At 43.2% G+C, this 25,332-nt stretch overlaps 2 protein-coding genes across 3 annotated transcripts; one reads left to right on the top strand and one right to left on the bottom strand.

The window, feature by feature from the left end:
• Positions 1–1,508: 1,508 nt before the first annotated feature.
• On the bottom strand, positions 1,509–8,492 carry LOC139415995 (uncharacterized). Its single transcript, XM_071164223.1, has 7 exons — positions 7,748–8,492; positions 7,093–7,214; positions 4,704–6,185; positions 4,350–4,586; positions 4,053–4,277; positions 3,810–3,876; positions 1,509–3,714 (listed from the first exon to the last, which is right to left on the bottom strand). The coding sequence occupies exons 1-7, from the start codon at positions 7,917–7,919 to the stop codon at positions 3,221–3,223; spliced, it is 2,799 nt and encodes a 932-aa protein (XP_071020324.1). The 5' UTR covers positions 7,920–8,492; the 3' UTR covers positions 1,509–3,220.
• Positions 8,493–11,695: 3,203 nt separating this feature from the next.
• LOC139415994 (protein mono-ADP-ribosyltransferase PARP14-like) lies at positions 11,696–22,401 on the top strand. 2 transcript variants are annotated; one of them, XM_071164220.1, is made up of 7 exons: positions 11,696–12,003; positions 17,410–17,726; positions 18,229–20,121; positions 20,334–20,570; positions 20,649–20,873; positions 21,042–21,107; positions 21,203–22,401. In XM_071164220.1, exons 1-7 carry the CDS (start codon positions 11,832–11,834, stop codon positions 21,227–21,229), a joined length of 2,937 nt encoding a protein of 978 aa, XP_071020321.1. In that variant the 5' UTR covers positions 11,696–11,831; the 3' UTR covers positions 21,230–22,401. The 2 variants fall into 2 exon arrangements, with proteins under 2 accessions (XP_071020321.1, XP_071020323.1); XM_071164222.1 differs by having other exon boundaries at positions 11,699–12,003; positions 18,271–20,121.
• The last annotated feature ends 2,931 nt before the right edge of the window (positions 22,402–25,332 follow it).

Consider the following 25,332-nt stretch of genomic DNA (forward strand, 5'->3'; position numbering starts at 1 on the left):
TGTTGGTAGTTCCCATAGCAATGTGTTGGTAGTACCCATAGCAATACGTTGGTAGTACCCATAGCAATACGTTGGTAGTACCCATAGCAATTAGTTGGTAGTTCCCATAGCAATACGTTGGTAGTACCCATAGCAATACGTTGGTAGTACCCATAGCAATACGTTGGTAGTTCCCATAGCAATACGTTGGTAGTACCCATAGCAATACGTTGGTAGTACCCATAGCAATACGTTGGTAGTACCCATAGCAATATGTTGGTAGTACCCAACTCGCTAACAATCATCAGATCGCTCTATTGTTCCTCTAATCACTCTGACATCAATGCAAATACAATCAAAAAATCACATCAAACACATCAAAACAGTATGTGCTTTGTTAGGGTTGCGTCAATTCGAATCTGGTAACAGAACAAGTTATAACACTGAGTCACTGATTGTACTCTATGTACTTTTATTAGCTAAGCAATAAATGGCAAATGCAACTTTCGTATAAACGGGCTCACTGTAATACCACGCAGGGCAGAACAGGGAGCTGACAGCTGTTCTTATACTGTGATAGGCCAACAGACCGGTTGGAACTATGTCTATCACAGTAGAGGCTGAGCGTGGTTTAGACTTGCTCAGCCTATCGCAGGCGCTCAGGCTGGTCCCCGCCTCTTGGTGCTTCTTGGAGTCCTCCCTCCGTCGATGTATAGATTCCTACTGTTCTGGTATCCCCCCTTAGTTATAACAGTTGCTCAGTTCCTGCTATTGTGTTGTTCAGTATTTTTCCATCTCAGTTAAACCTCGTGATGACCACCCCTCTCTATGCCTGCTTAACCACAACTTTGTAAGATACAGCAAGTCACACCATGTGCTCAATATTGTCACATACAAACACAAGGACAAAGCATCTGCTGGGCTGTTGTCTACAGTTTTGCAACATGCAGGTCACACCATGTTACTCAGTTCTTGTCACACACACAAACGGGCAAGTAGATGTAGCAAGCAGTTGTTTAATCTCATGATGATGCTCAAGTGCACAAATGCAGATACCTCACACAGCCAACATCAGATAATATTTAATCATATATATGGTATTGTCTATAATGTAAAACACAGAATCCCACATGTTTGAAAAACTCATCTCACTGTGATTGATCACTTTGAAGAAAGAAGTTCAATGACAGGTTGAAACTGAATGGAAAACATGGATGTTGTTTCAAAGCCTAACACAATGAAATGGACAGCGCTATCTAAGGTGATGACGAATTAAACAACAACCTTATGCTATTAGAGCTTATGCATACATATAAACCTATATCTGAGCCCAAGCCTGAAAAAGAAACGTGAATTAAAATAATGTTTGTGCTGTTATACATAGCCTACCACATATTATGCATGACAGAATAGCATTTTAAAACAGATGGACATAACTGGTCTATCCTATACGAATTCAGAGTTAGCCAACAATTAAAGGGAATGTGTACAGGATTTTGAATATCCTAGTAATCGTTTTTTTCCCCTTTCTTCATGATTAATAGGCTTACGCATTACGATTAGCTACAGAATATCTCACCACCGTGCGTTTCCGTCTCTTCCCCTCTCCCCATCATTCCGTTCTTGAGCACGCACAGAGAGGGGCTGTAAACAGTCTAATTAAATATATTTCGTTGTTAAAACATGTTACTATCAATGTTCTTAACAGATTTAACTTGGTTCCCCAAATTAAGCACCGGGTAGCTGCAGGAAAAGGGTTGGAGAGCCCACTGGGTAGCTGCAGGAACAGGGTTGGAGAGCCCATAGTATTCAGAGTTTAGGCAGAATATCACCTGTCGTGCAGCAAGAGGCAGCATTCCCCTCAAACAGTGGTTGTTGTGTGGAGTGAAATAACCGGAATAGCAGGAAGTGGCCCCCATTCGCTATTCGAGTGCATACAGATTACATTTATTTCCCCCCTGCCCCTGTTCCTGCCCAATTGATAAAGGGCTATTCTAAATCTAAAGTCATTTTACATTTGGGTAAAGACAGATTAAACTGAGATTAGTCTGATGGGAGAAAATGTGATCAGGCAAGGAACAAAGCGCCAAGTTTTTTTGCGACTTTCTAAAATCATCAATTGCCTATAGTCGCATCATGCAGCCCATTACCGTTTTGATTTCTAAGACATTCTAAGGTTCAAACCATATAACTCTATAGGTATTGTTTGAAATTTTCACTTTTACTCCCAACATATAGCCACTTCATATGCGAACACGATCCGACATGGAAAAAACATCATATTAAATTCAATTATGTTCCTCGAACTATAAAATCAGCCTTTTGAATGTCAATACCCAGCTGACACATTTTCAGGACGGCCACATTACTATTTGCAATATATATCCCTTGATTTTTACAAAACTATAAAAATGAAAAATAGATGCAAAATATATATATTTTTAAACATTTTGACAAGCAGCTATGTTGGACAAGCAGCTATTCTACAGTGGTATAGAACTGACTGGTGTCTACATAGTTATTAGTCAGATGTTGAAACACACGTTGCCATCAATCAATGGTTTCAGGTATATATCATCTATTTAGAGTTATTGAAAGGTATGAAAAGGTTTTCTGCTTTGCGATAAAGACGCTTAGCATCCTCGAAGACAGCATTGGCTGCTTCCTCTGCTGCCTCCTGTACTGTCTCTGCCTCCTCTGCTGCAGTAGCTCCTACTATCCCTCCTTTTACTCCTCCTGCTGCTGCTGCCATCCCAACGACAACTCCTGCAGCTATGCCTACCCCTGCACCTATCCCTGAACCCACTCCCACCCCTGACTCTAGTGTAAGTACTGGTCCTGCTACCTCCGCCACAGCTGCTGGCCCTATTGTCATTGAAGCTGCTATATGACTTTTGACTAAATTGATCAATGGTTGTGTAGCGAGTGAGAGTGGAATCATTATCGCCAGTATTACGCCAAATAGAGCTCCTATCACTGCACCTGTTGCTATCCCTGACAATTTGATCAGGAGTTTCTTCCTCGCTCTTTTCTTGGCTTGTTTTCTCATCTCTTCCTCTGACATCTGGCCTTTTAACTCCTTCCTAAGACCCTCTATCTCTGCTTGTATTAATCTCTCTGCCTCTTGGAGCATCTCGTTGGTGTAGAACCCTCCTCCGTTATCTCTCACCATCTTCTCTATGGTGTTGAGTAACTCTGCTACTTGGTACTGGTTGCTGTACGGACCCTGCTGATTGGTGTTTCAGTATTTGTTGTCGATGACGTGACAGCGGCCTCCACATTTCTCCACAAGCTTGTTCAGTTCAGCATTCTGTTGGACAAACTTCTCAACGGTCAAACCATTGAGCTGGTCACCATGAGTGAAGAGGACTGTAGCATATTTGAAGGCCTCTGGTGAAAAATACGTCTCGATTTTCGCTACAGCTTCGTTCTCGTGGACTGTGTACCGTTCCACTTTCAGTACAATGAGAAAGGCATGCGGTCCTGGAGCACACTCTGTTATACATTTAACTATTTTAGGTTTCAGCTCCTCTTCAGGGATGTCAGTGTCAAAGAATCCAGGTGTGTCAATCAGGGTGATGTTTCTCCCTTTGATGTTCTTGGTATGAGCTTTACATTTCTGTGTTGAGGAGGTGGAGGAACTGTCTACGAGGAACACATCATCTTGTCCGAAGATGGTGTTTCCAGCACTGCTTTTACCTCCTCCGGTTTTCCCCAGCAGCACAATCCTGATGTCTATAGGGAGGGTTCAGAATTATAACTTGAAATGGATCAATCATATAGTAATAATGTATTTGATTTAAAGGTGGGGGTGAAGTGTTGTAACTCACCTTGCTCTGGTCGAGTGCCTAATACAAACCCTCTGAGATGCAAAGCATTCTGGGCAGTCTGAAAAGCCTGTAGATTAGAACAAACAATACAACTGCTATGAAGGACTGTAACTGTTATTATTGAAAAAAAAACTATAATTATGGATGTATGACAGTATTATTGAATGGCTGGCTGAAATAGTGAAGTTAAAGGATTTTTCCCCAATGCATTGAGTGAGCCTTTTTTCAAAGGTCTCTGCTCACCTTGGTAGAATCTCTGTCATTGGGATGGACGACAATGCGGACAAGGAAGGGGGTTCTGCTTGCTCGATTCTGTTCATACCTACGGATCTCTTCTAGCAGAACCTGCGTTGCCACGTTGTGAGGGAACTGGAGAACCTCACCAGTTCCAACTACAGGGAACGCAATGGAACGGAAGCCCCGGTTCTCACAAGAGGTCAGAATTTTCCTCACACCCTGCCTCAGAGCCTGAGAGAGGACCGGAGGTCAAGGGTTAATGGAGGATCAATGGTCACAACACACACACATAAAGGGACACACCTGTACTGCTGGTCCTTGGGGGTTGTTGTCCCAGTGTGCACATCTGAGGAAGAAGACACGGCCAGAGCTGAGACCAGACAGTCCCTCCACCAGAACGTTCTCACCAGGTGCAGTCCGTCCCCCTGATTCCCTCAGAAATGCTGTCATCAGCGCCAGTCCAGCTGCATCCAACAAGACATTACCCACTCGGGAGGAGAGAGGGTCACTGCCAACCATGGGGGACACCAGGGCATCCACCTTCAGAGAAAAAGAGATGGAAAAAAAGAGAGAACATTGAGTCAGTATGAAGTCAACCTAATTCACAGAATGTTGTTGAATCAAGGCTGTGGCCATGTCAGTGTGTCTCTCTCTCACCTCCTGTTTCTCTATGGTTCCCTGGATGATCTCCACCTGGACACAGACCTCTGGAGCAGCTGTTCCCCTGGCGGAGGCAGCAGTGGTGTCTCTCTGAGGAGCATGTGTAGTGGTAGTGGTAGTGGTGGTGCTGGACTCTACCTCCCATCCAGGAAACTCCCTCTTCCCCTGTAACAGCCTATCACAGGCCACCTGCATGGCTCTCACTGCCTCTCCACTCACATCAATCAGAGTGACCTTGGTAAGGATGTGCTGTTTCCTCCCAAAGTCCCTCACTGCAGAGACTATGGCCTCAGAACACACCTTCAGAGGAACACCGAATATCCCCGAGCTGATGCAGGGCATGGCCAGGGTCTGGAATTCCATGATCTCTGCCAGATCCAGGACTGACTTTACTGTCTTCTCCAGCAGAGGGCGCTCATTCCCACCTATGCTGCCCCCTACCGGTCCCACTGCATGCAGCAGCATCTTACAAGGCAGATTCCCTCCTGTAGTCTCTACCACTGTACCTGTGGGCACTCTCCCTATCTGCCTAACCAGATCCCTGCTGGCCCGCTGTACCTCAGGCCCCCCCGCCCGGCTCAGAGCTGCAGCCACGCCCCCAGCATGATCAAGGTCCTCATTGGCTGCATTCACCAGTGCGTCCGCCTGTTCCTTGGTGATGTCACCTTGACACACCACTACCTGCAGTCCCAGACGGAGGCGGTAGCTGGTGGCTGCGACCATCTCCTCCCGTATTAATCCGGTTCCTGCTTCGCTGACCATGCCATCCTGATTCTGTTGATGGTGTCTCATGACTCTTACACTGGACCTGCCCATCAGAAAGGCCCCAATCTCCTCCCTTAGCTCCTGAACCTCCTTCATGTGGCCCAGCAGCTGCACTCTACACCCAGGACCATATCTGGCCACCACCCTGCATCTGCTCTGGTTCATCTCCTTCACCGTCTCAAATGTAGATTTCAGTTCAGCCAGAAGGGCACCTTTGGGCACGTCAATCTTCTCCTCCCCAAACTCCCTCAGCAGATCCTTCTCAGCCTGGTCCAGTTTCCCAGAGGAGAGGGAGAACAGACGGAGCTCTGTGTCCCCCAGCTCTACCTCCACATTGTGTCCCAACCCCAGCAGACTGCTCAGGTTCCCAGGCCTCCCATACTCATCCCTCAGGAAGGACAGGAGGTGGGGGGACACCTCAGGCACCACCCGCTTCAGCACCAGAGAGATCTTATCCGTAACCAACTTTCTGGCTGTCTGGACTTCATTTGCGTAGCCATGCAGGACCAGCTGAGCTGAGTCAAGGCGCGTCACCCTCACCCCTGGAACAACCTCACCTAGATCCTTCTCTATCACTTCACCTAGAAGAAGGAGCTGGACCTGTCCCAGATGACAGGTGGTGCTGATCTTCTCCTGCTTCCCTGTGCTCAGACGATGGAGTACATGTTCTTGACCACCAGGTGGAGATGTCTCGACCGGGAGGGAGTGGTGACTCTAGATTTGGAAAACAATAAAATCAAATCAAATTGTATTGGTCACATACACATGGTTTGCAGATGTTAATGCGAGTGTAGCGAAATGCTTATGCTTCTTGTTCCAACAGTGCAGTAATATCTAACAAGTAATCAAACAATTTCCCAACAACTACCTAATACACACAAATCTAAAAGAGGCGAATGAGAATATGGACATAAATATATGGATGAGCGATGGCTGAGCAGCATAGGTAAGGTGCAATAGATGGTATAAAATACAGTATATACACATATGAGTAATGTAAGATATGTCAACATTATTAAAGAGGTATTGTTTAAACTGACTAGTGATCCATTTGTTAAAGTGGCCAGTGATTGGGTCTCCATGTAGGCAGCAGCCTCTCTGAGTTAGTGATTGCTGTTTAGCAGTCTGATGGCCTTGAAATAGAAGCTGTTCTTCAGTCTTTCTGCCCCTGCTTTGATGCACCTGTACTGACCTCGCCTTCTGGATGATAGTGGGGTGAACAGGCAGTGGCTCGGGTGGTTATTGTCTTTGATTATCTTTATTGCCTTACAAGTAAGTATTTGCAGGGTAATTACACTGTGATAATGAATACAATACTTTATTACTTTTCTACTTAAGTAGGTTTATGGATGTATTATTAAAAGGTAATCCGTCCAGCTGATTGTGGGAAATCTGATGATTCTACATTAAAGCGACTAGGTTGGTATTTTTCAGTTTACTTTAACATGGTTTCATTTAGTTAAAATGACTCTTCCCGCAATATTACAAAACCACACATTTATACCTCACAAACTGGCAAACGTCCAAGTGTGGGATCACAGTGCAAATACAACAAAAGTGCATTGTGGTCATGGTGATATGTGACTCACTGTATAGGTGTGTCTATATAGTCTGGCCTCACCTGACTACTGACTGGGGAGGTTGTTGTGGGTGGCGGCTCCAGGCTGTCTCTCAGAGTGAGGAAGAGAGGTCCTCCAGGCATCTCCAAAACATGATTAGGTTTCTGAAGTACCCTCTCCTGGACTGGAAGAGTTACAGACTCATAATGAGTTGTTGTTGTCATGTAGTTGTAGTAATAACAATACCAACAATGATAATAACAACACGTTTTACTATTTAGTAAGTGTAGCGTAGGCCATCATTGTAAATAAGAATTTGTTCTTAACAGACTTGCCTAGTTAAATAAAGGTTAAATAAGTAAATAAATAAAAGTAAGCATTTAGCATTTAGTCCAGGATTTGAAGAGTTAAAGGCTACATAGGCTAGAGGAGTTGTGCTATAATCTCTAAAGTACTATACTGTAGGTACATCTTTAAAGTTAATAATTCATCTTAAAAGTTATTACAACAACATGTTTCTTCTTTTTTAGATTGATAAAGTACTGTAGAATGAATCGATATAATGAAAAGCCAAAGTAAAAACATTTTTGCCTGTCCGCATAAGCGGATGTTGATGTTGAAAAACAAACGTTCAGTTATGAAACGAGTTTGGCAAGACTAGGTTACATGGTAGAAAAACACTCCATTTTCAATCCCTTAGCCTAAACATTTTCATACCTGTCTGGTCAATAAATGCGATCTTGTAGACTTTGTCACCAACTGATTCTACTGGTCCACAATCTCCGCCACCGGATTTACGTTTAATTCCAAAGTACCTTTTTATCATATTTTTCTGTGGTGGGTCCAGAGTCTGACACTCGAAGAAAACAGGGTATTTGAAAACGTCCATATTATAAAGTAGCCTGGCTATTATTTGTCGTTGACCCTAATAGAAATAGCAAGTTAGTCGATCGAGGAGAATATAGACTACACTGCTGCCAACATATCCCCATGCACACACCGATTCCTATTATTATTATTTTTAAATCAGATTTACTTGATGAACTTTAGATATTGTCCGCCCTGGCCTTGAGTTGGCCGGAAATATATACGTCTATTATTGGTTCAGATTAAGTCCGTCCAGACCATCCCAAATCAATGTCTGTGGACGTGCGGCATTTTTGAGAGGAATCGTATAGGTAGGCGTATTTTCAGCCGGTGTAAGTTGATTGTCCATACGTAAATTGTTAGGTCGCCATGGGTGAAACATGAAACGTAACGCTTAAAGTAGATCAGTAAACGTACAAACCATATGTTACGACTATGAATTTACATTTACACGTTCAATTCGTACTTTACATCTCCCTTTACTCGGTTATATATATTTTTTATAGTCAGGAATGTGGCATCTGCAAAGGACATGAACCGAAAGTAGCTAGTCGAAGTTAGCTAGCCACTCAAGCAACTCTAGGCTACGTTAGTTGCTTTGCAACTTTCGGTTTCATTTCCAACAGAAAAGTCTAGAGCTCGTTTTACAACGGCATTCGATATCGACGTTATACCAGTAGATGGCGTAGTATTGGCTTGGGCCTTCAGCAAATGACTTATGTCAGAATGATGCTATAAAGACAGAAGAACATTGGATAGAATAACCGCTTGAGCTGCAAAATAGAAAGTAAATATGATTTATGCTTATTCCACTATATAAATATGCCATTCGGTGAGTTATCTAATGGCCATATAATTGCATAATTTATGTTCATAGCAGCGTGGGGTCAATGTGGTGATTATGTAACCTAATGAATCACACCTTTTCCAGTATTTGGGAGCACGGACTGTAGGCCTTATATTATGATTGTTTTCCCTATTGTATTTGTGAATTCCACTCTGTATGTAGGCTTCTTATAGTCATTTGCGTTGCACAACCCCACCAAGCATTACATTTTTTATTGAACCTTTATTTAACTAGGCAAGTCAGTTAACCCCCTGGAGTCTAAGGGCCCGGGGCTGGGTTTCTACTTATCTAACATATTGAATTATTTGGTAATACCGAGGATCATTTAGCCATTAGATTTACCATCCCGTAGGTATAAAACATAGATTGAAACGTTTTTGGGATGAAATATACTGCTATTATCCCATAGAAACACATTGAATAACAGATTCATACATGGAAAAAGGATAGTCAAAAAATAAATCAAAAGGAAGTTTGTTTTGAATTATCTGTCCTATCTATATTGTGTATATAAATATATATATATGTGTTTGTGAGTGTCTCATCTTTCCATAGAGGAGTCATAATAGTTTGTATCCCAAACCATTCGGACGCGAGAGACATTTTCGTGAGAAGACCAAATTTCATGTTGTCTCCTGGTCTGACAAACACCTCTGTAGCTCTGCTACCTTTCACCGCAGATGCAGAAGGCCGACATCGGCGGATTGAGACTTAGCCCATGCAAAAAAAATGATATCTCTAGCATTAACCGACAGATATTTGCCTCGAAGGGAGCATAGAAGTAGTTTAGCTCGGTCTGGTAGACTTGTGTCACTGGGAAGCTCTCAGCGGTGTTTCCCTTTTGTAGTCTGTAATGGTTTGCAAGCCCTGTCACATCCGACGAGCATCAGAGCCGGTGTAGTACGATTCGATCTTAGTCCTGTATTGACGGTTTGATGGTTCGTCGGAGGGCATAGCGGGATTTCTTATAAGCTACAGGGTTAGAGTCCCGCTCCTTGAAATTGGCAGCTCTAGCCTTTAGCTCAGTGCGGATGTTGCCTGTAATCCATGGTTTCTGGGTGGGGTATGCATGTACAGTCACTGTGGGGATGAAGTCATCAATGCACTTATTGATGAAGCCAATGACTGATGTGGTGTACTTCTCAATGCCATCGGAGGAATCCTGGAACATATTCCAGTCTGTGCTAGTAAAACAGTCCTGTAGCTTAGCATCTACTTCATCCGACCACTTTTTTATTGATCAAGTCACTGGTGCTTCCTGCTTTAATTTTTGCTTGTAGAAAGGAATCAGGAGGATAGAATTATGGTCAGATTTGCCAAATGGAAGGCGAGGGAGAGCTTTGTATGTATCTCTGTGTGTGGAGTAAAGGTGGTCCAGAGTTTTTTTCCCTCTGGTTGCACATTTAACATGCTGATAGAAATTTGGTAAGACTGATTTAAGTTTCCCTGCATTAAAGTCCCCTGCCACTAGGAGCGCCTCCTCTGTGTGAGCGTTTTCCAGTTTGCTTATGGCGGAGTACAGCTCATTGAGTGCGGTCTTAGTGCCAGCCTCAGTCTGTGGTGGTATGTAGACAGCTACAAAAAATACAGATGAAAACGCTCTAGTTAGATAGTGTGGTCTACAGCTTATCATGAGAAACTCTACCTCAGGTGAGCAAAACCTCGAGACTTCCTTAGATATCATGCACCAGCTGTTATTTACAAAAATACATAATCAGCCCCTCTTGTCTTACCAGACGCCGCTGTTCTATCCTGCCGATACAGCGTATAACCAGCCAGCTGAATGTTGATAGTGTTGTCATTCAGCCACGACTCTGTGAAGAATAAGATATTACAGTTTTGAATGTCCTGTTGGTAGTTTAATCTTCCACGTCAGTCATCGATTTTATTTTCCAAAGATTGCACGTTTGCTAGCAGAATGGAAGGCAGTGGGGGTTTATTTCGATTGCCTACAAATTCTCCGAAGTCAGCCCGCCCTCCGGACCCTATTTTCTCGGTCTTCTCTTCACGCAAATGACGGAGATCTGGGCCTGTTCCCGGGAAAGCAGTATGTCATTCACATCGGGCTCGTCGGACTCGTTAATGGAAAAAACAGGATTCTGCCAGATCGGGGTGAGTAATCGCAGTTCTGATGTCCAGTTATTTTCGGTCATAAGAGACGGTAGCAGCAACATTATGTACAAAATAAGTTAGAAAATAAGTTACAAACAACGCAAAGAACGAACGAAAAAACACAATTTGATAGGCACACGTAAAACGTCAGCCTTCTTCTCTGGCACCATCTTAACATCTTTGACCTCATGGCTTGGTTTTTTCATGCACTGTCAACTGTGAGACCTTATATAGACAGGTGTGTGCTTTTCCAAATAATGTCTAATCAATTGAATTGACCAGAGGTGTACTCCAAGCAAGTTGTAGAAACAGGATGCACCTGAGCTCAATTCTGAGTCTCAAAACAAAGGGTCTGAATACTTATGTAATTAAGGTTTATTTGATATTTTATCTTATCTAAAACGCTGTTTTCAATTGTCATTATGGGGTATTGTGTGTAGATTGATGAGAAATTAGTTGTAACACGGTTAGCTACACCTGGGGTTGGAGTGTAAACCTACAGGAGAGTCGCTCTCCAGGAACTGGGTTGGGGACTCCTGCAATAGAGCCACACAATGCAGGCGATGAGTGTAGTATTAAACACTTTTTTTTACAGCAAAAATTTTGCAGCTAACTGCAGTTCGAGTGGAGTATACCTGCAGTTCAACTGTAGTTCACTTCAGTTATTCCGCAATTACTGCGTCAAAAGTCGACTGTTAATGCACTTTTACTGCAGTTGCAATCTTCTTTTGTAAGGGACACTTTGAAAGGCGGTGAATTGACAAAAGTGTTCCGCTTGATCGCATCCAAGGTCTATGGTCCCAAGTACAATACAAAAAAGTGTATTTCTTTTGCAAGAAGGGGTGGTCGCGCGCGTCATCTGTCAGGTGCGTAGGTTGACAAGTTCACAGCAGTTGTGCTGTTCGAATCAAACTGATTTGAGCGCTTGTACAGTAGCTATTATAAGAAAGCGAGTAGGCTACTTTGGATTACAATATGGAAGGTTACAAATACCCCGTTTTCTTCGAGGTTCCCAGTCTGGATCCAGCACAGAAAGAGAAGTTAGAAAAGTACTTTCAGGTTCGCCGTAAATCTGGTGGTGGAGACTGCGGACCGATACACAATGTTGGTGACAACGTTTACAAGATCGCATTTATTGACCGGACAGGTATAGAAATATTGAGTTTACTATTTGAACTGTACTTGAAACTAAAGGTGAAACGTAAAAAAAGTATATTTACATGTTTTTCTGTCGATAATTGTGTAACAGTTTCACTTTCATATTTAAAGCTGGTCTATGCAGAAATCGCTCCACCGTTTTTTTGTAAAAGTTCTAATAGTTAGCCTAATTTCAGTTTGTGACAAAACAAACATGAATAGTGTAGAGAATCTTTGTACCATCTAAACCTCCGTGAAATATGTTTTCCATAAACAAAAATATTTTATTTTCATCTGTTTGAAGCTTGTGCACGAAACTGAAAGTAAAAGAAGCAAAAACTACACGAAAGAATGAGACGCATAGAAATAGCACAAATAGAACAGATCAACATCTTCTTAAACTTGCTTTCAAACGCAATGATAGATCTATAACAGACATTTCTATGTGAATGTGGGTGTCCCCCCAAAACGTTACATATTGCTGCTTTAAATTAGGCTGCATGCTCACTTCACCCTTGAGAACATAACTTGTAGAATTTAAAGGGTAGTTTACCCAAATTAAAAATGTACATATTGATTTTCTTACCCAGGAAACAGGGTATGGACAAGGTACACTACATGACCAAAAGTATGTGGACAACTGCGTGTCAGACATCTCATTCCAAAACCATGGGCATTAATATAGAGTTAGTCCCCCTTTACTCTTACAATAGCCTCCACTCTTCTGGGAAGGTTTTCCACTAGATGTTGGAACTTTGCTGTAGGGACTTTGTTCCATTCAGCCGCAAGAGCATTAGTGAAGTCGACACCATTCTGTATACCTCTGGCCCTTCGTTAGACACTGTGTTAACTAACCTCCAGATGAGCTTCAATGCCACACAACTCCCGTGGCCTCCAACTGCTCTTAAATGCAAGTAAAACTAAATGCATGCTCTTCAACCGATCGCTGCCCGCACCTGCCCGCCCGTTCAGCATCACTACTCTGGACGGTTCTGACTTAGAATATGTGGATAACTACAAATACCTAGGTGTCTGGTTAGACTGTAAACTCTCCTTCCGATCTCACATTAAACATCTACAATCCAAAATGAAATCTAGAATCGGCTTCCTATTTCGCAACAAAGCATCCTTCACTCATGCTGCCAAGCATACCCTCGTAAAAAACTGACCATCCTACCGATCCTCGACTTCGCCGATGTCATTTACAAAATAGCCTCCAACACTACTGAACAAATTGGATGCAGTCTATCACAGTGCCATCCGTTTTGTCACCAAAGCCCCATATACTACCCACCACTGCGACCTGTATGATCTTGTTGGCTGGCCCTCGCTTCATACTTGTCGCCAAACCCACTGGCTCCAGGTCATCTACAAGTCTCTGCTAGGTAAAGCCCCGCCTTATCTCAGCTCACTGGTCACCATAGCTACACCCACCGGTAGTCCCCGCTCCAGCAGGTATACCTCACTGGTCACCCCCAAAGCCAATTCTTCCTTTGGCTGCCTCTCCTTCCAGTTCTCTGCTGCCAATGACTTGAACGAACTGCAAAAATCTCTGAAGCTGTAGACTCTTACCTCCCTCACTAGCTTTAAGCACCAGCTGTCAGAGCAGCTCACAGATCACTGCACCTGTCCATAGCTCATCTGTAAATAGCCAATCCAATCTACCTCATCCCCATACTGTATTTATTTATTTATCTTGCTCCTTTGCACCCCAGTATCTCAACTTGCACATTCATCTTCTGCACATCCTACCATTCCAGTGTTTATTTGCTATATTCTAAATACTTTTCTACCATGGCCTATTTATATTTTTCTGTATATTTATATTTTTGCTGTATATTTTTCTACTGTATTATTGATTGTATGTTTGTTTATTCCATGTGTAACTCTGTGTTGTTGTATGTGTTGAACTGCTTTGCTTTATCTTGGCCAGGTCGCAGTTGCAAATGAGAACTTGTTCTCAACTAGCCTACCTGGTTAAATAAAGGTAAAATAAATAAATGGTGGACGATTAGGCCTGGCTCGCAGTCGGCCTTCCAATTTATCCCAAAGGTGTTCGATGGGGTTGAGGTCAGGGCTCTGTGCTGGCCAGTCAAGTACTTCCACATCAATCTCAACAAATCATTTCTGGATGGACCTTGCTTTGTGCACGGGGGCATTATCATGCTGAAATTGGAAAGGGCCTTCCCCAAACTGTTGCCACAAAGTTGGAAGCACAGAATCGTATTGAATGTCATTGTATGCTGTAGCGTTAAGATTTCCCTTCACTGGAATTAAGGAGCTTGAACAATGAATCACTGCCCTAGACCATTTTTCCTCCTCCACTTAACTTTACAGTTGCCACTTTACATTGGGGCAGGTAGCATTCTCTTGGCATCAGCCAAACACAGATTTGTCCATCAGACTGCCAGATGGTGAGGCGTGATTCATCACGCCAGAGAATGTATTTTTTATACTGCTCCAGAGTCCAATGGCGTTGAGCTTTACACCACTCCAGCCGACGCTTGGCATTGCGCATGGTGATGTTAGGCTTGTGAGCGGCTGCTCGGCCATGGACACCTATTTCATGAAGCTCCCGACGAACAGTTATTGTGCTGACGTTGCTTCCAGAGGCAGTTTGGAACTCGGCAGTGAGTGTTGCCACCGAGGACAGATAATATTTGACATGCTACGCGTTTCAGCACTCAGTCAATCCCGTTCTGTGAGATTGTGATTTTACTTTACCTTCTATACCGGTATTTGAATGTTTGGTTTGTTAAATGTGATACGCCTTGTGTAACGTCCATTTTTATAGTTTACTCCGCTACTTGAGTCATCCCTCTCCGCTCTCAATTCAATTCAAGGGCTTTATTGGCATGGGAAACGTGTTATCATTGCCAAAGCAAGTGAGGTAGATCATATAGCAAGTGAGGTAGATAATATATAAAGTGAATATATAAAGTGAAATAAACAATACAAATTAACAGTAAACATTACACATACAGAAGTTTCAAAACGCTCTCTCTCTCTCTCCACGCCGCTTTCCACACAGACCTAGTCCCACCCCCTGTCACTCAAGGAGCCCTTTTGTTGTTGCTTGACCATGAGACACTTTCTTTCAGTCTGCTTGGTCAATGCAGCACATGCAACAATGTTGATGACAACAATGTTGTTTCCAATTTGATCGTAATATAAATTCACAAGCGTTCTTTAGTTACAATATTAGTTTGTGTTTCTTACATCTGCAAACAGCTAGTTTGTATTTTCTTAGAAAGTTAAGCTAAATCCTGTTAGCCACTAATGCTAATCGCTAATTAAGCTAAATCCTGTTAGCCACTAATGCTAATCGCTAGTTAGCTTGCTAGCTAACTAGCTAATAAAGTACTGAGTCAGAGCAAACATAGCTAGCTAATACAGCCTTATAACAGTGCTGGTGAAAGCATAAATCAGCATATTTATCTTCTAAATCAAAGAGGAATAGGGGGAACATGAATATGTTGGCTATATGCATAAAGATGTAATGTAGCCAAAGATTATAGGGTCCCCTAGGAAACATAGAACATCACTTTGGTTTCTACCCTGTCACAGTAACTCGTTCATGGCATTTTCATTCTTTGTCATGTCAAACAACACTGTATTCAAAGTGCCCACTATTATTTATATTCTAACTATAGAATTAGAATAAACATATGTCCATGATTCCAAAAGTTCACCCAAGTGTTTTGATCTAAATCGCAATTGCAACATTAAAAATAAGGCAGAGAATTTTTGCCCATATCGTGGCAGTGTGGAAATGATCTAAAATGATTGCAGGAAATGCGGAAATTGATAGAAATGCAGGAAATTATTTAAGTTGAAGTTGAATTTAACAGTATAAAACAATCAGAATGGAGAGAGACCCATTGAAATAATTTAGAATATACTGTATGTGTTGCCACCCTAGGGTCAAGCACTACTCATAAAGCAAATTTAGAACTTTTATTAATGAATAACATCAAATACCGTCATACCAACAAAAATTAGAAAAATACCATGATATGATATCTTGGCCGTATCACCAAGCCTTAAGAGTTACCTCTGCTGCAGAGGATAAGTTCATTAGAGTTACCAGCCTCAAAAATTGCAGCCCAAATAAATGCTTCACAGAGTTCAAGTAACATACACATCTCAACATCAACTGTTCAGAGGAGAATGTCAAGAGTGTGTAAAGCTCTCAAGGCACAGGGCAGCTACTTTGAAGAATCTAAAATATATTTTGATTTGTTTAACACTTTTTTGGTTACTACGTGATTCCATATGTGTTATTTCATAGTTTTGATGTCTTCACTATTATTATCTTATGTAGAAACCGTTGACTGAGTAGGTCTGTTCAAACTTTGGACTGGTACGAAATATGTATATATTTATAATAATTCATTTTCCATGGGTCTATTGGAAAAAATAATAGGATGTGTTGTCAAAACAAATGAATGCTTTCAAAAGTGAAAAAAAATATTATTAAAGGGTAAATTCTTTTCACCCTGTAACGGCTGTTGGTGTTCATGTTTGTTTATTGACACTGAACACTAAATACAAAAATAACAAAGGGAATAACCGAAACAGTCCTGAAAGGTGAGAAACACTCAACAGAAATCAACTACCCACAAGACACAGGTGGGAAAAGGCTACCTAAGTATGGTTCTCAATCAGAGACAACGATCGACAGCTGTCCCTGATTGAGAACCATACCCGGCCAAAACAAAGAAATACAAACACATAAAAAAAGAACATAGAATGCCCACTCAAATCACACCCTGACCAACCCAAAAATAGAGACATAAAAAGCTCTCTACGGTCAGGGCGTGACACACCCTTTGAACATTTTAAGATTTTGGGGCTTCGTCAAGCAACTAGTTACCAACAACAGAAAAACAAATTACTCTGATGTCTGTGTTATTGTGGATCCATGAAAAATGGTTCCACAATAAAAATAGGTACAACCTACAGTAAGAACGGCTGGCGATATGGGCAACGGTGCCATCAGACTTTTGGCTCTAACATTGTAATGCTAGGCTATCAATTTTTTATATGAATAACAGAGCAATGTTCATGTTGCTATGGACGAAATGTATCAACATAGCTGTTAAAAACATGAAAAACATACAAAAGTGTCTATTTTATAAAAACAAATTTAACTAAAAGTGATTTAAAAAAAATAATAATAATAATACTTATTTTGGGGAAATAAAACAATTTCTGTGAATTACAAAAGTTTAATAAAATAACATGTTACTGCTTGACAGTGTCTCTTTACAATCATTAATAATTTGTGGTAAAAAATGACCCCATTTGGTGCTTTTAAGATAAAAATATGTTGGCACTTTTAGGGTTGTTATTTCTATTATCACTACTACGACTATAATAACAATAACTTATTATGACTGTGTAACTCTTCCAGTCCAGGAGAGGGTACTTCAGAAAGCTCATGTGTTGGAGATGCCTGGAGGACCTCTCATCCTCACTCTGAGAGACAGCCTGGAGCCTCCACCCACAACAACCTCCCCAGTCAGCAGTCAGGAGCCTCCACCCACAACAACCTCCCCAGTCAGCAGTCAGGAGCCTCCACCCACAACAACCTCCCCAGTCAGCAGTCAGGAGCCTCCACCCACAACAACCTCCCCAGTCAGCAGTCAGGAGCCTCCACCCACAACAACCTCCCCAGTCAGCAGTCAGGAGCCTCCACCCACAACAACCTCCCCAGACAGCAGTCAGGAGGTGAGGCCAGACTATACAGTACAGCTGCACCTATATAGTGCATGCTTAGTCACTTAACTTGTTAGATAAAACATTTATCTTCCATAATATGAGGTCAATATTAATTGCATCCCAGTAAACACATATCGTGGATCTGCCTGTCAGGTAATGGCTTTATTATTATTATTTATTATTTATTATTATCCCTTCATATGAGGTCAAAATGAGGTCAAAATAGTCTGCATTGATTTTATTGCATGTTTGATTTTATGTGATGTTATGATGAGTAAAATATACATTTACAATATGAGAAATGACAAGAACATACATTTTAGCCAAACGAATCTGTATTCAACTAAAATGGACAAATGCCAAACGAGTTGATAGATTTATAATATAATCTAGACACAGCTGTACATTTGACCTACAATAATAAATGAATAATAAACATAGATAAAGACAGACATAATAATCATTAACAGTGGAATTCCCCAGGACTTGCACCTTTTATCTCTGACTCTAGAGTCACCAGTCCCTCCCATTCCATCCCTCCCTCCCTGTCCAGACATCCCCACCTGGTTTCCTAGAGCATGAACTCCATCTAGACTCCTACCTCCTGAGATACCTGAAGGAGAGCCCTGGGGCTGGAAGAGACCTGCAGCAGCAGCTGTCCTCTCTGGGCTGCTCTGTCCACCTCCATCCAGAGGACAAGAGGGCAGTGGTCAGAGGCTCAGGCCAAGCTGGGTCATGTGGAGATGGGGTTGGGGTGGGACCATGGAAGGCACAGGTCGAGAGACTGTTCAAACAGCTCCAGGAGCGGTACACATGCCACTATGAGGTAGACCCACGTAAGCTCCAGACTCTGCTGCAGAGCAGTACCCTGCGTTCGGAGGATGTGAGGGTTTACTGCGAGGCAGGGGAAGGGTTTGCGGTGGTGGTTGGGGAGGGGCCCGAGGTCCAGGCCAAGCTGAAGGAGCTGGAGGCCTTCCAGGGTCAGGGTCTGAGCTCCTGGAAGCAGGAGAAGATCAGCACCACCTGTCAACTTGGACAATCCAAGCTCCGTCTTCTAGGTGAAGTGATAGAGAAGGATCTAGTTGAGGCTGTTCCAGGGGTGAAGGTGACACGCGGTGACTCGGGCCAGCTGGAGCTGATGGGTTCAGCAAGTGATGTCCGGACAGCCAGACAGTTAGTTACAGATAAAATCTCTCTGGTGCTGGAGCGGGTGGTGCCTGAGGTGTCCCCCCACCTCCTGTCCTTCCTGAGGGAGGAGTATGGGAGGCCTGGGAACCTGAGCAGTCTGCTGGGGTTGGGACTCCATGTGGAGGTAGAGTTGGGGGATACAGAGCTCCGTCTGTTCTCCCTCTCCTCTGGGAAACTGGAGCAGGCTGAGAAGGATCTGCTGGGGGAGTTTGGGGAGGAGAAGATTGATGTGCCCAACGGTGCTTTCCAGGCTGAACTGAAGTCCAAACTTGAGACAAAGGTGAAGGAGATGAACCAAAGTAGACACAGGGTGGTGGCCAGGTATGGTCCTGGGTGTAGAGTACAGCTGCTGGGTCACCTGAAGCAGGTTCAGGAGCTGAGGGAGGAGATTGGGGCCTTTCTGAAAGACCAGTTCAGTGTAAGAGTTGTGGGACGTCCTCAACAGAACCATGGTGGCATAGACGGTGAAGCAGGCTCCGGACCAAGACCTAACGAGACGATCGCAGCCACCAGCTATCACCTCCAGGGTGGGCTGCAGGTAGTTGTTTGTCAGGGTGACATCACCAAGGAACGGGCAGACGCACTGGTGAACGCAGCCAATGAGTATCTGGATCACGCTGGGGGCGTGGCTGCAGCTCTGAGCCGGGCGGGGGGGCATGAAGTACAGCAGGCCAGCAGAGATCTGGTTAGACAGATAGGGAGAGTACCCACAGGTACAGTGGTAGAGACTACAGGAGGGTGGCTGCCTTGTAAGATGCTGCTGCATGCAGTGGGACCAGTAGGGGGCAGAGTAGGTGGGAATGAGCGCCCTCTGCTGGAGAAGACAGTAAAGGCAGTCCTGGATCTGGCAGAGACCCTGGAGCTCCAGACCCTGGCCATGCCCTGCATCAGCTCGGGGTTATTCGGCGTTCCTCTGAAGGTGTGTTCTGAGGCCATAGTCTCTGCAGTGAGGGACTTTGGGAGGGAACAGCACATCCTTACCAAGGTCACTCTGATTGATTTGAGTGGAGAGGCAGTGAGAGCCATGCAGGAGGCCTGTGATAGGCTGTTACAGGGTAAGAGGGAGATTCCTGAGTGGGAGAAAATGTCGAGCACCACCACTACCACTACACATGCTCCTCAGAGAGACACCACTGCTGCCTCCGCCAGGGGAGCAGCCGCTCCAGAGGTCTGTGTCCAGGTGGAGATCATCCAGGGAACCATAGAGAAACAGGAGGTAAGAGAGAGACACACTGACATGGCCACAGCCTTCACATTCTGTGAATTATGTTGACTTCATTCTGACTCAATGTTCCCTTTCTCTTTTACACTTTCTTTTCCTTTTTCTCTTCCCCTTTTACTTGATGTATTTGTCTCTCTCTCCCCCCTCTCTCTGTCTGTCCCTCTGTCTGTCTCTTTGTCTGTCTGTCTGTGTCTGTCTCTCTGAAGGTGGATGCTCTGGTGTCACCCATGGTTGGTAGTGACCCGCTATCCTCCCGAGTGGGTAATGTCTTGTCGGAGGCAGCTGGACCGGCGCTGATGACAGCATTTCTGAGGGAATCAGCGGGATGGACTGCACCTGGTGACAACGTCCTGGTGGAGGGACTGTCTGGTCTCAGCTCTGGCCGTGTCTTCTTCCTCAGCTGTGCACACTGGGACAACAACCCCCAAGGACCAGCTGTACAGGTGTGTGTGTGTGTGTGTGTGTGTGTGTGTTATGACCTTTGAACCTCCATTAACCCTTGACCTCTGGTCCTCTCTCAGGCTCTGATGCAGGGTGTGAGGAAAATCCTGACTGCTTGTGAGATCCGGGGCTTCCGTTCCATTGCGTTCCCTGTAGTTGGAACTGGTGAGGTTCTCCAGTTCCCTCACAAGGTGGCAACGCAGCTTCTGCTAGAAGAGATCCGTAGGTATGAACAGAATCGAGCGAGCAGAACCCCCTTCCTTGTCCGCATTGTCGTCCATCCCAATGACAGAGATTCTACCAAGGTGAGCAGAGACTTTTAAAGGTCTCAAAGAATTAAACAAAATGTCCCTTAACTTCAATATGTTTAAGCGAATCACATTGCAGATTATCTGAAGCCCTTATATAATACTGTGTAATACATCAATAATGGCAGATTTTTTAATAATGACAATCACATTTCTTCATTGCAGCTTTTCAAACTACCCAGAATGCTTTGCATCTCAGAGGGTTCAAATTGGGCACTCGACCAGAGCAAGGTGAGTTACAACACTTCACCCCCACCTTTAAATCAAATACATTATTACGATATGATTGATCCATTTCAAGTTATAATTATGAACCCTCCCTATAGACATCAGGATTGTGCTGCTTGTTATAACCGGAGGAGGTAAAACAGTGCTGGAAACACCATCTTCGGACAAGATGATGTGTTCCTCGTAGACAGTTCCTCCACCTCCTCAACACAGAAATGTAAAGCTCATACCAAGAACATCAAAGGGAGAAACATCACCCTGATTGACACACCTGGATTCTTTGACACTGACATCCCTGAAGAGGAGCTGAAACCTAAAATAGTTAAATGTATAACAGAGTGTGCTCCAGGGCCGCATGCCTTTCTCATTGTACTGAAAGTGGAACGGTACACAGTCCACGAGAACGAAGCTGTAGCGAAAATCGAGACATATTTTTCACCAGAGGCATTTAAATATGCCACAGTCCTCTTCACTCATGGTGACCAACAGAATGCTGAACTGAATAAGCCTGTGGAGAAATGTGGAGGCTGCTATCACGTGATCGACAACAAATACTGGAACACCAATCAGCAGGGTCGGTACAGGAACAATCAGTACCAAGTAGTAGAGTTACTCAACACCATAGAGAAGATGGTGAGAGAGAATAGAGGAGGTTTCTACACCAACGAGATGCTCCAAGAGGCAGAGAGATTAATACAAGCAGAGATAGAGGGTCTTAGGAAGGAGTCAACGGGCCAGATGTCAGAGAAAGAGATGGGAAAACAGGCTAAAGAAATTGTGAGGAATAAAGTCCTGATCAAACTCTCAGGGACACTAACAGGTGTTGGTATGCATAGCTGCAGGAGTTGTCTTTGGGACGTCCACAACAACAGGAGCAGTCAGAGGAGGGTCCGTAGGAGTTACTGCAGCAGAGGAGGCAGAGACAGTACCGGAGGCTTTTAACTAAGGTTCTGAATGTGCAAGAAGAAAACCTTTTGAAAGGTTATAGTAACAGATAAACCTGGAATCATTGGATAAAAAAATGATGGAAAAGTATGATTCAACATCTGACTAACTATGTAGACACCAGTCAGTTAAATTCAACTGTTGAATAGCTTTTTGTCCCATTTATTTTTCTTTCTGTTTTGTTAAAAGCAGGTGACATGGTTATGGTTAAACTGAATGAATATTAAATTGTTCAATTTGAGTTTAATATTTTTTACTGTTTAATGTACAAATTGACTAATTGAATGAATCATTTGAACCTGTGTTTAATGATTTGAAACGGTATTGAATAAATATGTCATTCAGTTCAAAATGTAAATTTATTGAACATTCAAGGTCAATGTTTATATTTTCAGTTTCAATCGGGTAATTATTGCATTCATTGTCTGTGTAGCAAGTTTATAAACCATCATTTCAAGTTAATCAAAGTTCAATATATTAAACTTCACAGATGCATTTAGATTCCGTTTTCAAGTTCAGTTCTCTAAATCAGTGCCGTTTTTAGCATGCCAATCTTGGTGGGGCAAACAAACCAAAAATAGTTTTGATGCATGCCAGCAAAGCAAAGCCACGACACAACACTAAACAATAGATTTATAGCACTATAACGGTGCCCACAAACTGTTGAGACCTACATAAAGCTGTCCCAACAGCAGAGCTTTCTTTTCAGCACCATGGAGTGAATCCTTACCAACGCTACACCTGGCTATCAGCTGAACATAGCTGATATGGCTGACTTCTCCACAACTACCTGCGGAGGTCATTCCAGGAGCAGCTCTGGATGGAGGCGGGCACGCCAAATGGTCACCTACCTGATGTCACCAGGGCAGGTGCCAACAACACCCCCAGACAGGCACTCCAGGTGAGGGAGAACCTGACCATCTTCTTCTCATCGCCAGCAGGTGAAGTTCCATGGCAGTATGCCGTGGAGTGAAACTGCTCTTTTAAGAGCCCCCTAACACAAAGGTTATTTTAAGAACCCTCCACCGTTGTCCATAAAATTGAATTTTCTTCCCCCAGATTACTTTATGTATCATTGTCTCTCTTCATTTGGAAGTTATATTTAAGTGACATTTGGGAGTAAAGACCACACCTTAACCCCTTCCCTCTCCCATTAACATCAGTGTTATACACTCCTGGCATGGTACATCAGATGAGCTGGAGCTCTAATTAAGGTTATACGACATACAGTTAGCATGATCACAAAGGGTCCTAGGGTAGGGGTCCATACAAATAGTGCAGTTTACCACCATGTTCACTGGCCTGACAAAATGCAGGTGGAAAAAAACAAACACTAATGTGTTTTTACTTTCATCTTGTCTTAGATCTGCAAAGGTGTAGGGAAGAAATAAGCAGATTCAGTCTAAATGAGATATTAATAAACAACAACTGACTATGAAAACATAATTTAATAAGTATTCATGTACAGGAAAGAACATGACAGGTATGTGTGTTTATTATTATTTTTTTTACAAAAATTAAACTATTGAAAGAGGTGTGTGTGCGTGTAAAAATAAATGAATGTGTAGCCTGTAATCTGTAAGAGAACAAGAGCATGTATTTTTGGCACAACTGCAGACCGATACAGGGACTAGTCATAAAGCCTATTTGTAGTAGGGGGAACTTCAGACATGCCCATAGAGAGAGAGAGGGCAGGGCACTGGAGATCTGAGGTACGAAGAGGTTTGTGTGTGTCTCTGGAAAAAATATGGAATAAAATTGAATAATATGTAGCCATAACACAGCTAAACAAACAAATGGCCCCTGGACGTCACGGACCAGTCGATGGAACATATCTTCACAAAATGTTTCAACACCCTGGCTTTCAAGTGGTTTTAAATGAAATAAATATATTCACCTTTAGTCTCGTAAGAGACCAACAAGAGCATCTGAATTCTCCGGTGTGTGAGTTTCTGTCAATTCAGAAATCTATGTAACACTAATAATGAATGCTATCCTAAGACTTTATAAACAAATGACTTTATGAATTGACTGAATTTCAACGGAACTGACGTGTGTGAAAAGAAAGGTACAATAAGGGAGGTCAAAACAACAACCAGACAACTCGTCTTCCTGTCCTTCCTGTGGGCTGGTCGGCTAAATTGACACCATTTCTGAAAGGGAAGAGAAAAACAACACATACAAGCTTAACATAATATGACACCATAAAAGGTGAGATTTATGTTAACTAAATACTGCTTGCATAGTGTAGTTAGTGGCATAAATATAGGAACAGTGTGGTAAAGTTGGTAATACTTGCTGTTTACTCATGGAATTTGTATTTCAGATCAAAAGATGAATATGACAGGCAGATATTTAGACAGCAAACTGTTGTTTTAGGATATTTTCTAACCCAGAAACAGCTATACATTTGCCTCATATTAATACTTTGATCTGAAATACCAATTAGCCTACATGACTATACTGTAAAAATGACCTACTTTACTTCACTGTCGCACACTTATGACACTACCTGTGATGTGGGGAGAAGAAAATGTACCATTGAACTCGGCTTCGAAAAGCAGCTGATACATTTATCCTTGACTGCTGCTTTTCTTCGCTGAGGCAGCCTCTTCAGTGTTGGTGTAACGGATGTGAAACGGCTAGCTTAGTTAGCGTGGGCGCTAAATAGCGTTTCAATCAGTGACGTCACTTGCTCTGAGACCTTGAAGTAGTAGTTCCCCTTGCTCTGCAAGGGCCGCGGCTTTTGTGGAGCGATGGGTAACGATGCTTCGAGGGTGACTGTTGATGTGTGCAGAAGGTCCCTGGTTCGCGCCCGGGTATGGGCGAGGGGACGGTTTAAATTTGTACTGTTACATTGATGCTGTTGACCCGGATTACTGGTTGCTGCGGAAAAGGAGGAAGGTCAAAAGGGGGGTGAGTGTAACGGATGTGAAACGGCTAGCTTAGTTAGCGTGGGCGCTAAATAGCGTTTCAATCAGTGACGTCACTTGCTCTGAGACCTTGAAGTAGTAGTTCCCCTTGCTCTGCAAGGGCCGCGGCTTTTGTGGAGCGATGGGTAACGATGCTTCGAGGGTGACTGTTGATGTGTGCAGAAGGTCCCTGGTTCGCGCCCGGGTATGGGCGAGGGGACGGTTTAAATTTGTACTGTTACATTGATGCTGTTGACCCGGATTACTGGTTGCTGCGGAAAAGGAGGAAGGTCAAAAGGGGGGTGAGTGTAACGGATGTGAAACGGCTAGCTTAGTTAGCGTGGGCGCTAAATAGCGTTTCAATCAGTGAC

Source organism: Oncorhynchus clarkii, chromosome 9 (assembly GCF_045791955.1).
Source record: "Oncorhynchus clarkii lewisi isolate Uvic-CL-2024 chromosome 9, UVic_Ocla_1.0, whole genome shotgun sequence".
In the NCBI taxonomy this organism is placed as follows: Eukaryota; Metazoa; Chordata; class Actinopteri; order Salmoniformes; family Salmonidae; genus Oncorhynchus; species Oncorhynchus clarkii.